Source organism: Peromyscus californicus, unplaced genomic scaffold, assembly GCF_007827085.1.
Source record: "Peromyscus californicus insignis strain IS unplaced genomic scaffold, ASM782708v3 Scaffold_4__1_contigs__length_199733344, whole genome shotgun sequence".
Classification (NCBI taxonomy): Eukaryota; Metazoa; Chordata; class Mammalia; order Rodentia; family Cricetidae; genus Peromyscus; species Peromyscus californicus.
The window spans coordinates 170,096,962-170,110,348 of NW_026294562.1; the positions used below are offsets into that span (position 1 = coordinate 170,096,962).

At 55.7% G+C, this 13,387-nt stretch overlaps 1 protein-coding gene across 1 annotated transcript; it reads left to right on the forward strand.

Annotated features, from left to right (window-relative positions):
• Window positions 1-234: 234 nt before the first annotated feature.
• Lypd5 (LY6/PLAUR domain containing 5) lies at window positions 235-9,273 on the forward strand. Its single transcript, XM_052762078.1, has 5 exons — window positions 235-292; window positions 5,452-5,580; window positions 6,275-6,451; window positions 7,131-7,277; window positions 7,657-9,273. Exons 1-5 carry the CDS (start codon window positions 235-237, stop codon window positions 7,914-7,916), a joined length of 771 nt encoding a protein of 256 aa, XP_052618038.1. The 3' UTR covers window positions 7,917-9,273.
• The last annotated feature ends 4,114 nt before the right edge of the window (window positions 9,274-13,387 follow it).

Sequence of the window (13,387 nt, forward strand, 5' to 3'; positions counted from 1 at the left end):
CTCGGGGCCGAGAGCCTGAGTCCCCCCACCCCCTTATTCCAGTGGCCCCACCATGATTACCTAGAAGGAGGCAGCCCACGTGAAGGAGGGCGGAAGGGCGGGGTGGAGGAATCTGGAATCCTGGCCGGGCTGGGCGGCCAGGATGCCTGGGGATCAACAGGGAAAACCCGCCTGACGGCAAGTCAGAGTGGAAGGAGTTGTCCTCGGTGTCACATCTCAGCTCCGCAGGCTGCCATGGGCATCTCCAAGACCTTCCTGCTCGGCCTCCTTGGCATCGGGCTCTGCCTGACAGGTACCCACCTGAGCCGAGTCCAGTGGGAAGAGGGAACTGAGCCTGGATTCCTGGGTCTGAGGGAGGAGGGCTGGGCCTGGATCCCTGGGTCTGAGGGAGGAGGGCTGGGTCTGGACCCCTGGTCTGAGGGAGGAGGGCTGGGTCTGGATCCCTGGGTCTGAGGGAGGAGGGCTGGGTCTGGACCCCTGGTCTGAGGGAGGAGGGCTGGGTCTGGATCCCTGGGTCTGAGGGAGGAGGGCTGGGTCTGGACCCCTGGGTCTGAGGGAGGAGGGCTGGTCTGGACCCTTGGGTCTGAGGGAGGAGGGCTGGTCTGGACCCCTGGGTCTGAGGGAGGAGGGCTGGGCCTGGACCCCTGGGTCTGAGGGAGGAGGGCTGGTCTGGACCCCTGGGTCTGAGGGAGGAGGGCTGGTCTGGACCCCTGGGTCTGAGGGAGGAGGGCTGGGCCTGGACCCCCGGGTCTGAGGGAGGAGGGCTGCTGGGTCTGGACCCCTGGGTCTGAGGGAGGAGGGCTGGGCCTGGATCCCTGGGTCTGAGGGAGGAGGGCTGGGTCTGGACCCCTGGGTCTGAGGGAGGAGGGCTGGTCTGGACTCCTGGGTCTGAGGGAGGAGGGCTGGGTCTGGACCCCTGGGTCTGAGGGAGGAGGGCTGGTCTGGACCCCTGGGTCTGAGGGAGGAGGGCTGGTCTGGACCCCTGGGTCTGAGGGAGGAGGGCTGGGCCTGGACCCCTGGGTCTGAGGGAGGAGGGCTGGTCTGGACCCCTGGGTCTGAGGGAGGAGGGCTGGGCCTGGACCCCTGGGTCTGAGGGAGGAGGGCTGGGCCTGGACCCCTGGGTCTGAGGGAGGAGGGCTGGGCCTGGACCCCTGGGTCTGAGGGAGGAGGGCTGGGGTCTGGATCCCTGGGTCTGAGGGAGGAGGGCTGGGCCTGGACCCCTGGGTCTGAGGGAGGAGGGCTGGGGTCTGGACCCCTGGGTCTGAGGGAGGAGGGCTGGGCCTGGACTCCTGGGTCTGAGGGAGGAGAGCTGGGCCTGGACCCCTGGGTCTGAGGGAGGAGGGCTGGGGTCTGGATCCCTGGGTCTGAGGGAGGAGGGCTGGGCCTGGACCCCTGGGTCTGAGGGAGGAAGGCTGGGGTCTGGATCCCTGGGTCTGAGGGAGGAGGGCTGGGCCTGGACCCCTGAGTCTGAAGGAGGAGGGCTGGGCCTGGACCCTGGGTCTGAGGGAGGAGGGCTGAGCCTGGACCCCTGGGTCTGAGGGAGGAGGGCTGGGCCTGGACCCTGGGTCTGAGGGAGGAGGGCTGAGCCTGGACCCCTGGGTCTGAGGGAGGAGGGCTGGGCCTGGACCCTGGGTCTGAGGGAGGAGGGCTGAGCCTGGACCCCTGGGTCTGAGGGAGGAGGGCTGGGTCTGGACCCCTGGGTCTGAGGAGGAGGGCTGAGCCTGGACCCCTGTGTCTGAGGGAGGAGGGCTGGCCTGGACCCCTGGGTCTGAGGGAGGAGGGCTGGCCTGGACCCCTGGGTCTGAGGGAGGAGGGCTGGCCTGGACCCCTGGGTCTGAGGGAGGAGGGCTGACCTGGACTCCTGGGTCTGAGGGAGGAGGGCTGAGCCTGGACCCCTGGGTCTGAGGGAGGAGGGCTGGGTCTGGACCCCTGGGTCTGAGGGAGGAGGGCTGGGTCTGGACCCCTGAGTCTGAGGGAGGAGGGCTGGGTCTGGACCCCTCGGTCTGAGGGAGGAGGGCTGGGTCTGGACCCCTGTGTCTGAGGGAGGAGGGCTGCTGGGCCTGAACCCCTGGGTCTGAGGAAGGAGGGCTGGGGTCTGGATCCCTGGGTCTGAGGGAGGAGGGCTGGGGTCTGGATCCCTGGGTCTGAGGGAGGAGGGCTGGGGTCTGGATCCCTGGGTCTGAGGGAGGAGGGCTGGGGTCTGGATCCCTGGGTCTGAGGGAGGAGGGCTGGGATCTGGATCCCTGGGTCTGAGGGAGGAGGGATGGGCCTGGACCCCTGTCTGTGTCTGAGGGAGGAGGGCTGAGCCTGGACCCCTGTGTCTGAGGGAGGAGGGCTGCTGGGCCTGAACCCCTGGGTCTGAGGGAGGAGGGCTGGGCCTGGACCTCTGGGTCTGAGGGAGGAGGGCTGGGATCTGGATCCCTGGGTCTGAGGGAGGAGGGATGGGCCTGGACCCCTGAGTCTGAGGGAGGAGGGCTGGGTCTGGACCCCTGGGTCTGAGGGAGGAGGTCTGGGGTCTGGATCCCTGGGTCTGAGGGAAGGGGGCTGGGTCTGGATCTCTGGGTCTGAGGGAGGAGGGCTGGGTCTGGATCCCTGGGTCAGAGGGAGGAGGGCTGGGGTCTGGATCCCTGGGTCTGAGGGAGGAGGGCTGGGTCTGGATCCCTGGGTCAGAGGGAGGAGGGCTACAGGCTTGTCCTCTTGAATCTTGGGATGGTGGAGAGCATGTGTGCTTCCCTTCTCATCCCCTCTGCACCCCAAAATTGTCATCTCCTCTGACACTGGGTCTTCCTTCCTCTCTCTCCCAGCCCCTCATTGAAGGGATTTCTGGGGAGCAATCGGGGCTCTCCCTGGAGCCGGCAAGGACCTTAGCTCCATCTTTGGACCCTCTGTCATGCAGGACTTACTCACTTGAGCATGAATGGGTCCTGAGGGGAGAGTTAGGAAGATATTAAGCAAACCCTTCCCGCATGACGCTTAATTTGTGAGCCTCTGCTCACCACGGGACACAGTTTGGTGTCTGTACGTGTGCCTGTGTTAGCAACCTCGTGTGCTTCTCTGTACCAGATGTCAATATCTGTGTGCATGTGTGTGTGTGTGTGTGTGTGTGTGTGTGTGTGTGTGTGTGTGTGTACAGGCACTTGCACTTTGGGGCTGGCAAGATGGCTCCAAGGTGCTTGCCACCAAAGCCTGGCAATCCAAGTTTGATCCCTGGGACCTACGCCATGAGAAAAGAGAACTGACTCCTGAAACTGGTCCTCTGACCTCCGCATGTGCATTGGGTGGGGCACACTCATGCTCCCCCTCCACAGCACTATAAATAAAATGTAACAGAAAAAATTTTGAGACAGGGTCTCACTGTGTAACCCTGGCTGGCCTGAAGCTTTCAATGTAGACCAGGCTGGCCTCAAAGTCATAGAGATCCACCTGTCTCTGCCTCCTGAGTGCTGGGATTAAAGGCGTGCGCCACCGTGACCGACAACAATGTCAAATTTTTAAAGTTTTTGTATGGTGGTGCTGGACTGTAATCCTAACACCTGGCCAGCCTCAGCTGAATTGTGAGTTCTAGGCCAGGCTAAGCTACATGAGACTGTCTCAAAAAACAAAAAAACAAAAGAACAACAACAACAAAAAAATATTTCTTTGAAGGTTAGTTTCTCTCCTTCACTTTCTTTGAAAAGAAAAAAAGATGTGTGTGTAATTTTGCACACACATGTCCACTGTCGCTGTGGTACCTCTGTGGATTACATGTCTATATAATGTACCCATTGTGTGATTTTAAACTACTTTGATGGGATCATTTATTTTCCTCATTCGTTTTGCTGTGTGTATGTGTGCAGTGTGTATGCACATGTGTGTGGCGGTCTGAGGTTGACACCAGCATCTTCCTCCATCACTCTCCGCCAAGTCCAGGAAGAGTCTCATTTGAACCTAGTCCCCATTGTTGATCTAGTCCAGCTGGCTCGATTGTTCTGGGATCGACTCTCTCTGCCTCCCTCACACTAGGGTGACAGGTGGGCTGCCACGCCTGGGGTCGAACCCTAGCCCTCACACTAGAGGACAAGCTTTATCACCACCCCCAGCCAGCTTCCCAGTCTATGATGCCATTTCTTTCTTTTTTTTTTCAAAGATTTTTATTATTTATTTATGTATATGAGTGTTTTATCTGCATGTACAACTTCATGCCAGAAGTGGGCATCAGATCCCACTAGAGATGGCTGTGAGCCACCATGTGGTTGCTGGGAATTGAATTCAGAACCTCTGGAAGAACAGGCAGTGTTCTTAACCACTGAGCCATCTCTCCAGCCCGATTTCTTTCTTTTTTGTTTGTTTGTTTTGTTTTTCAAGACAGGGTTTCCCTGTGTAGCCCTGGCTGTCCTGGAACTCACTCTGTAGACCAGGCTGGCCTCAAACTCACAGAGACGCTCCTGCCTCTGCCTCCCGAGGGCTGGAACTAAAGGCGTGTGCCACCACCACCCAGCAGATGGTGTCATTTCTAACTGCATAATTGTGTTCTCTTTTGGTGCATGTGATTTTTCTCTCCCACAACTTTCAGCTTCTTTAAAAAAAAAAAAAGGGCCGGGCGGGTGGTGGCTCACGCCTTTAATCCCAGCACTCAGGAGGCAGAGCCAGGCGGATCTCTGTGAGTTCGAGGCCAGCCTGGACTACCAAGTGAGTTCCAGGAGAGGCGCAAAGCTACACAGAGAAACCCTGTCTCGAAAAACCAAAAAAATAAAAAAATAAAAATAAAAATTTATGTCTTCTCTCTCTCTCTCTCTCTCTCTCTCTCTCTCTCTCTCTCTCTCTCTCTCTCTCTCTCTCTCTCCCCCTCTCTCTCTCTCTCTCTCTCTGTGTGTGTGTGTGTGTGTGTGTGTGTGTGTGTGTGTGTCTACGTGTGCTGGCACATGCCACAGCTCCCATGTGGAGGTCAGAGGACAACTTGCAGGAGTTGATGCTCTCCTTCCATCATGTGGCTCCTGGGGCTCGAACTCAGATGGTCAGTTTTGGCGGCAAGCACTTTGCTGGCTGAGCCAACTTGCTGGCCCTCCCTCAGCTTCTGTGTCCCTTGGCCCTCTGTCATTGTTGTGACCCATGCAAAATCCAGACACCAGAGCTTGTGAGGGAGGTGGTCCCCCCCCTCTAAGTGGCTTTGTTGACACGTCTGTCCTTGTGGGGTCTTGGGGAACATGAGGCTGCATCCAGGCTGCTCTGCATGCATTTCCTAGGAGGTTTCCGACTGTGGGGTATAGACCGTTTGGGGGACGGGCAGAGCATGGAAATCACTTCAGCCCCTTATGCGAGGGACTGAGGTCTTTGAGGACCACGGTGGCACTGGGTGATGACACGGCTGTCTCATGGTGACATGAGACACAGCAGCCTGGTGTGTGTCTGTCCCATACTGTGTGGAGCCCCAGGTTCCCCCTGACCTGCTAACACACCCCACCCCTCTCCTAGGCTCCCAAGCCCTACAGTGCTACAGCTTCCAACACACCTACTTCGGGCCCTTCGACCTCAGCGCTGTGACACTTCCCAGTGTCTCCTGTCCTCAGGGGTGCTCTGAGGCGATGCTGTTGCTGGATACTGGTGAGGACCTGAGGGCTGCAAAGGCATGGGCAGCCCTTGAAATAAAGAGGAGACAGAGAGTGGAGGGAGGGAGAAGAGAGAGGAGAAGAGAAAAGAGAAGAGTGGGTGGAGATGGGGGAAGAGGAAGCGACGGCTGAGCATGGCGGTTCACGCCTGAGATCCTGGCACTCTGGAGGTAGATTCAGGAGCACTGCATGTTTGCAGCCAGCCTGGGCTACATGGCAAGACCTGGTCGGAGGGAAAGAGAGAAACAGGCATGATGGCACAAGTCTCTAATCCAAGCATTTCCAATCCTTGGAAGGCGGAGGCAGAAGGATCACAAGTTCAAGGTCATCCTTGGCTGCAGAGCAAGCTTTAGGCCAGCCCAGGGCTTGTACGAAACCCTGTCTCAGAAAAACAAACAAAACAGGGCTGGTGAGATGACTCAGTGGTGAAGAGCACTGGCCGCTCTTCTAGGGGGCCCAGGTTTGGTTTCCAGCACTTAGATCGCGGCTTGCAACCCGCTGTAACTCCAGTTCCAGGCGATCTAACGCCCTCTTCTGGCCTCTGTGAGCACTGCATGTGTGCTACATACAAACTGAAATTAAGGCAGAACGGAAGGAGGGAGGAGGCAAAAGTGAGTAAGAAACTGAGTGAGAGGAGACAAGCAGGAGGCGGGAGGGTGAGTTCATTCCAGGCCTGGTGCTCTCCCCAGGGTACCGCTCCCTGGTGACAATTGTCCGGAAGGGATGCTGGACCGGCCCCACCACCGGCCCCATGCAGTCCAACCAGGACGCGCTGCCTCCGGACTACGCGGTGGTCCGCGGCTGCGCAACAGACTTCTGCAACACCCAACTCAAGAACCACGATAGCCTCCCCAACCTGAGCCAAGGTGGGCCGGGGGGGCGGGGCTGGGGAGACGGGGCGGGGCTGGAGAGAGCGGGGCGGGGCTGGAGGGATGGGGGCGGGGCTGGAGGGATGGGGGCGGGCCTGGAGAGACGGGGGAGGGCGGGGGACAGGGGCTGGAGAGGTTAGGGGCGGGACTGGAGGGACGGGGGGAGGGACTTGAGGGGTGGGGCGGGGCTGGAGGTGAGGGGGAACTGGAAAGACGGGGAGGGGCTTGAGAGAGCGGGGCGGGGCTGAGGGAGAGGGCGGGGCTGGAGGGATGGGGGCGGGCCTGGAGAGACGGGGGAGGGAGGGGGGCAGGGCTGGAGAGGTTAGGGGCGGGACTGGAGGGACAGGGGGAGGGACTTGAGGGGTGGGGCGGGGCTGGAGGTGAGGGGCGGGACTGGAGGGATGGGGGCGGGACTGGAAAGACGGGGCAGGGCTTGAGAGACCAGGGGCGGGGCTTGCGAGATGGGGGCGTGGCTGCAGAGGACAGGGGCGGGGCTGGAGGGGCAGGGGCGGGGCTAGAGGTGAGGGCGGGACTGGAGAGGTCTGGGGCGGGGCCTCCGCCGGGCGCTACTCAGGCGGAAGGTTGCCAGACTCCTCTTCTGCGTGAGCAGTGGCAGTGCGCAGCCGGCACTGCTAGCCCGGAGCAACGGTCTAATCTATCTACTGTTTTCTCCAAGCACCGGACCCGCCGACGCTCAGTGGCACCGAGTGCTATGCCTGCTTGGGGACCCGCCCCGAAGACTGCTCCCCTGAGAGGTCCCGTCGAGTCCAGTGCCACCAGGACCAGAGCGTCTGTTTCCAGGGCAATGGCCAGATGAACATTGGTGAGGGGCTGGAGCAGTGGGATGGCCCGGGATAGAAATGTGGAGGCGCTGAAGGCCTGAGGGCAGAGGCACCGGAGAGGCATGTTCTCTGCGGCCTTGGTCTGAGGCAGGAGGCTCGGGTGTAGTTCATGGAAGAAGACGTGGCGGTGATTTAAAGGAGGCATGGCTCTGATCTAAGGGGAAAGGCCTGTTGTAGACTGAGAGAGGAGGCCTGCTGTATCGTGAAGGAGGGGGTGGGGCTCTGGTCTCGGGGAGGAGGCACGTCTGCACTCTGAGAGACCCCAGATGTGTCAGAGGATGCAGGCCTGCCCCTGCCTGCAAAGGCAGAGCTCCAGGGAGGCCCCTCCCGCGGCCTGACCCCTCCTCCCTGTCCACCCAGGCAACTTCTCGGTGCCCGTGTACATCCGGACCTGCCACCGGCCCTCCTGCACCACCATGGGCACCACCAGCCCCTGGACGTCCATCGACCTTCAGGGCTACTGCTGCGAGGGCCACCTCTGCAACAGGGACTCGGTGACACAGACCCTCCCCGGCGTCCCGTCCCCGGCCCCTCCCCGGGCTCCCCGAATCCTGACCCTGCTGCTTGTTGCTCCACTGCTGGCCATCGCTCTGGGGGGGTTCCTTGGGCTCACCGCATAGACAGCGCCTCCAGCATCGCCTCGCTTCTCATCACTCCAGCCCCTAGTGTGGGCCTCCCTTTTTAAAAATGGCGTCAAAATAAGAGCCTCACTCCTGTCCCTCCAGCCCCAACCTTCATCCCTCTACCCATCCTTCCTGGCCCCACTGGCCCCACCTCCTGAAGGCGCATTTATCTGGGAACTAATCAACGCATTGAGCGAGGCCCCTTAAAATCCACCCCTGCCCATCAGGCCTTCAACACGCGAGCCTTCTGTGATACCTCACAGCCAAATCACGCCACTCACCTTACAAACTCATTTCTCACAACGGTGGTGGCAATCCCAGCACCCAAGGGGCTGAGGCAGGAGGATCACTACTTCCAGGCCAAGCTGGACTACACTGCAAGTCTAGGTCCAGCCTTGAGCTACACTGTGAGACCCTGTCAGGCGGTGGTGGCGCACACCTTTAATCTCAGCACTCCAGAGGCAGATGCAGGTGGATCTTTGAGTTTGAGCTCAACCTGGTCTACATAGTGAGTTCCGGGACAGCCAAGACTACATAGTGAGACCCTATTTCAAAAGAAAGGAAGAGGAGAGAGAGAGAGAGAGAGAGAGAGAGAGAGAGAGAGAGAGAGAGAGAGAGAGAGAGAGAGAGAGAGAGCGCAAAACCCCTGCTTTTCAGTGTCTCTAAAGCAGAACTGGCATCCATACTACACCCCAGCAGTGCCACTCTTGGGTGTACCACCTCAACAGAAATTGGTTCATATGCTCCCCCAAACTATGTAGACTAGTAGGACAGTTCACAGTAGCCACAAACTGAAAACAACACAAATAAATATGAACAGCCGAATGACATGAGGAGGTTATGATCCAGTCACACAATGGAGTACTACACAGCAATGAAAAATGGCAGCTGATGGTTACCTGCCGTGGCCTTGGAAGAATCTCGCAAAAGTAGTGTTGAGCAAAACAGTGAAAACACACCGTAGAGCAGGTTATATGATTCCATTCAAAATAAAGTATAAATGTTGTTTAAAAACCAGTGTGTGCCATTAGCAGTCAGAAGAGTGATTATCTTTGGGGACAAGTGACCAGAAGAGGGAATATGAGGTGTTTGGAGGTCTAGACATTGAGTTATGGGATCTAAGAACTCACTGACGCATTTTTTGCACTTTTCACTAAACTTCCTGTTGTTTTGGAAAAAGGTCTCAAGTAGCCCAGGCTGGCCTCCAACTCATTGCATAGCCTAGGATGACCCTGAATTCCTGGTCCTCCTACCTCGACCTGTCAGATGCTGGGATGACAGATTCAAGCCATCATACCTGCCCTTTCTCATCTTTCCACATGTATATTATTTGCAATAAAAGGTTTTAAAAATATGCAAACTTCCTTGATGGGAAAGGGGCAGATGAGGGGGATGTGGGGGAACGACCAAGCCCACCCCTTTCTTAATATTATCTGTTTAAACTGAGCAGAGGGGAGAGTTCGAGTTCTGCCTTCTCACTCCAGCTTTGGAATTTGAGGCAGCACATTAAACAGCAAAGACTGAGCCAGATGAGGTGCGTGAACCTATAGCCCCACCCACTGGGAAGCCGACATAAGGGGATCTTGAGTTCAAGGTCAGCATGAAAACTTAGTGGGATTCTGTCTAAAAATCTAAAAATTAGCCGGGGGCGATGGCGTGAGCTCCTTTAATCCCAGCACTGGGGAGGCAGGGACAGGCGGATCTCTGTGGGTTTGAGGTCAGCCTGGTCTACAGAGGGAGTTCCAGGACAGTCAGGGCTATATGGAGAAACCTTTTCTTGAAAACCGGGGAAAAAAAAAAAAAGAGTGACCTGGGGAGAAAAGGGTTTATTTCATCTTACGGCCACCACTCATCAGCCCCAGGAATGGAGAAGTCACGGTGGCAAGAGCGGGTGGTGGCCGGTCACTTGGTGTCCATAGTCAGGAACCGGAGCAGTGGATGCTGATGCTCGGCTCACTCCCCCTTCTGCTCTGTGTGGACTGTGTCGCCTACAGTTAAGGCCGCCCTTCTCCTCTCAATTAACTCAACATGGAACCTCCCTCACAGATGTGCCCAGAAGTTTGTCTCCTAGGTGATTCTAGCTCCTGTCAGGTCGACAGTCACAGCCTTGGAGGGGACCAGGTCCTGAGGGATGAGTAGGAGTTCGCCAGTAGGGCGCGGTGGAAGGAGCATTCCAGCCTATGCTAAAGACTCACGAAGCACTCATTGGATGGCAAGAACACAGGGCAGGGTGGCAATAAGGAACTGAGGGGCAGGAAGAGGCATCCGGCAGCCATCTGGAACCTGTTCTTCTGGGCTGGTGTGTTCCTGGCCCCAGCAATTAGTCAGGCCCATCCTGCCCTCCTGATCTGGAAAGATACAGTCACAAACCTGCAGGCTCACGGTTGGAGAAACTGGGGTGTGAGTCAGATGTGGGAGGGGGCACAACCCTTATCCCAGCTCTCTAGAGGTGGAGGAAGGGAATCAGGAATTCACTGTCTACCTCTGATACATAATGTCTAGCCTGAGCTACATCCTCTGACCCACAATGTCTAGTGTGAGCTACATCCTCTGATCCACAATGTCTAGCCTGAGCTACGTAAGACCTTGTCTCAAAACAAAACAAACAAACGAAAGGAGTATGATCCAGTAAGGCAAGTCCAGACAGGAACCTGAGGGGACAGTTTTGATGGGCATGGATGTTGGAGAAGAAGCCTATGAGGCAAAGCAGTGAGAGAGGGGGTTTTAGGACCACTTGCGTAGAGCCAGGATAGGGCCAGGAAGATGGCTCAGTGAATAAAGATGCTTGCCACAAAATTCTAACGACCTGAGTTCGATCGCTGGATCTGACAAGGTGGAAGGAGAGAACAGACTCCCCAAAGTTGTCCTCTGACCTCCACACACGCGCCGTGTCACCTACACACATGCACCCACCTACACAGAAAAAAATAAATAAAATTTAGAAAATGAATTTAAAGAGTTGGGATGCATTATTATACGAAGATGAGGAAGATGAGTAAGGAAAGGGTGGGTTGGCCCTGAAGGGCCTAGAAATATCGTATGTCAACGAGCCTTCTCTGTTTCCTCCTACAGCCGGTGGAAGCCATGTTTCTAGAGGCAGAGAGGAGCATGGTGAAAGCCAAGATATACAACCAGGCCAGAGGCAGGGACAGAGGGCGGAGGCCAGTAAGGGCGGCTCTCTTCCAAGTCTCCAAGGCCAGGGACTGCTTAATGTTGAAGGCCAGGGGAGAAGGAAAGGCTGGGGAGGAGGTGCGGGTGTGAGAGCTAGGGGGTGGGAGCCAACTGCTCTTTGCTTGAACACAGGGTTCTCCTGTGGAGGGGGGGGAGGGCGGGTGTGATGCTAACAACCCTGCATGGGATCCTGCAGAAAGACTGTACCCTCTCGGAGTGGCGAAGGCTGGGGGTCCACTGGCTATTCTTATTCCAAAGTGGCCCTTTGTGTCTTTTTAAAACCAGTGGTGGCACACACCTTTCATCCCAGCACTCGGGAGGCAGAGGCAGGTGGATCTCTGTGAGTTCGAGGCCAGCCTGGTTTACAGTTAGTTCCAGGACAGCCAGGGCTGTGCAGAGAAATCCTGTCTTGAAAAAAAAATTTTTTTATTATAGTGTACATTTAATTAAAAAATACTTAACATCATTTCCCCCCTCCCTCTAGTCCCTTCTACCCCTCCCATGTCTTTCCCAAAATCACAGGGCCTCCTCTTCTTTCAACATCGTGGTTGCCTATACATATACATGAATAAATGTATAACTACAACCTTCCAAGTCCCTTCAGCGTTGCTGTGTTCATGCTTCCAGGGTTGACCACTTGGTATTGAGTAACCAGTCAGGGGGGGCCGTCCCTGGGAAAGTCAAGTCTCCTTTCCTGAGCAGCTGTTAGTCTCCAGTAGCAGGGGAACTTAGGAGATTCCCCCACCCATGTTAGGAGGTCTGTTCCATCCGCTGTTGAAAGTGTTCAGGTTTTATTTAGATAGCCACGCCATTGAGCTTTGTATCTCTTTTGAGACGAGGTCTCATGCAGCCCAGGCTGACCTCAAACTCAATATGTAGCTAAGGATGGCCTTGAACTCCTAACCCTCTTGCCTCTAGCTCCTGAGTGTGAATCTCTACACGTTGTGTGTTTTCTGCACATGCGACACGAGTCATTAAAAATGACATTGTCGGGGTTGGGGATTTAGCTCAGTGGTAGAGCACTTGCCTAGCAAGTGCAAGGCCCTGGGTTAAATAATAATAATATTGTCAAAATACTAATAGGGCCTGGAGAGATGGCTCGGCAATTGAGAGTGCTTGCTGCTGTCTCATAGGACCTAAGTTTGGTTCCCAGCACCCACATCAGCTTGCAACAGCGTGTAACTCCACCTCCAGGGGATCTGAGGCCCTCTTATGGCTGCTATAGGTACTGCAATCACAAGGACACATTAAAAAAATAAATCTTAAATAATAGCTACGTTAATGATGTCAGAGCCTACTGTGGTGGTGGACACCTGTAACCTCAAAGGCTGAGGCAAGGTCACCCATGAGCTTAAAGCAAGCCTAGGCTACACGACAAGACGATGTCTCAGAAAGGGAGTATCATGAGTTTGAGGCTAGCCTAAGCGACCTACTGTTATGGAATATTAGTTCAAGATGTGTTGCGTTCATTTATGCTGTGGAACATTTGTTTAATGATGCAAAGATGTGTTGTATTCTTTTATGTTGCGTTTGTTTAACTCTATAAAGCTGTGTTACTTTGCCCATCTAAAACACCTGATTGGTCTAATAAAGAACTGAATGGCCAATAGCAAGGCAGGAGAAAGGACAGGTGGGGCTGGCAGGCAGAGAGAATAAATAAGAGGAGAAATCTAGGCTTGAGAGTGAAGCGGGGAGGAATGGGAAAAGGAGAAGGAGAGGAGGATGCCAGAGGCCAGGCACCCTGCCACCCTGCCACCCAGCCAGCCACAGAATAAGAAGGAAAGAAAGATATATAGAATAAAGAAAGATTAAAAACCGAGAGGAGAGGCAAAATACAGTTAAAGAGAAACGGGGTAAGTTAAGTTAGAAAAGCTGACTAGAAACAAGCCAAGCTAAGGCTGGGCATTCATAAGTAAGAATAAGTTTCTGTACATTTATTTGGGAGCTGGGCGGTGGGCCCCCAAAGAGTTTTAAAAAAACAACCCTGCAACCTACCTATTTTCTTTTAAATTTTACTTACATTCATCTATTTATTCCATAGGGCAGAGGCGCACATGCATGCCGTGGTCGAAGGTGGAGGTGAGGACAATGTGTGGTTAGTTGGCTGCCTCATTCCAGTATGTGAGTCCCAGGGGTTGAACGCAGCTCACCAGACTTGGTGGCAAGTGCCTTTACCTGCAGAAACATCTCACCCACTCCAGGCTACATATCTTTAAAAGGAATTAATTAGGGCCAGAGCAATTGCTCAGTTGGGAAAGTGTTTTCTTTGCCTCCACAAGGACCTGAAGTACTTATGG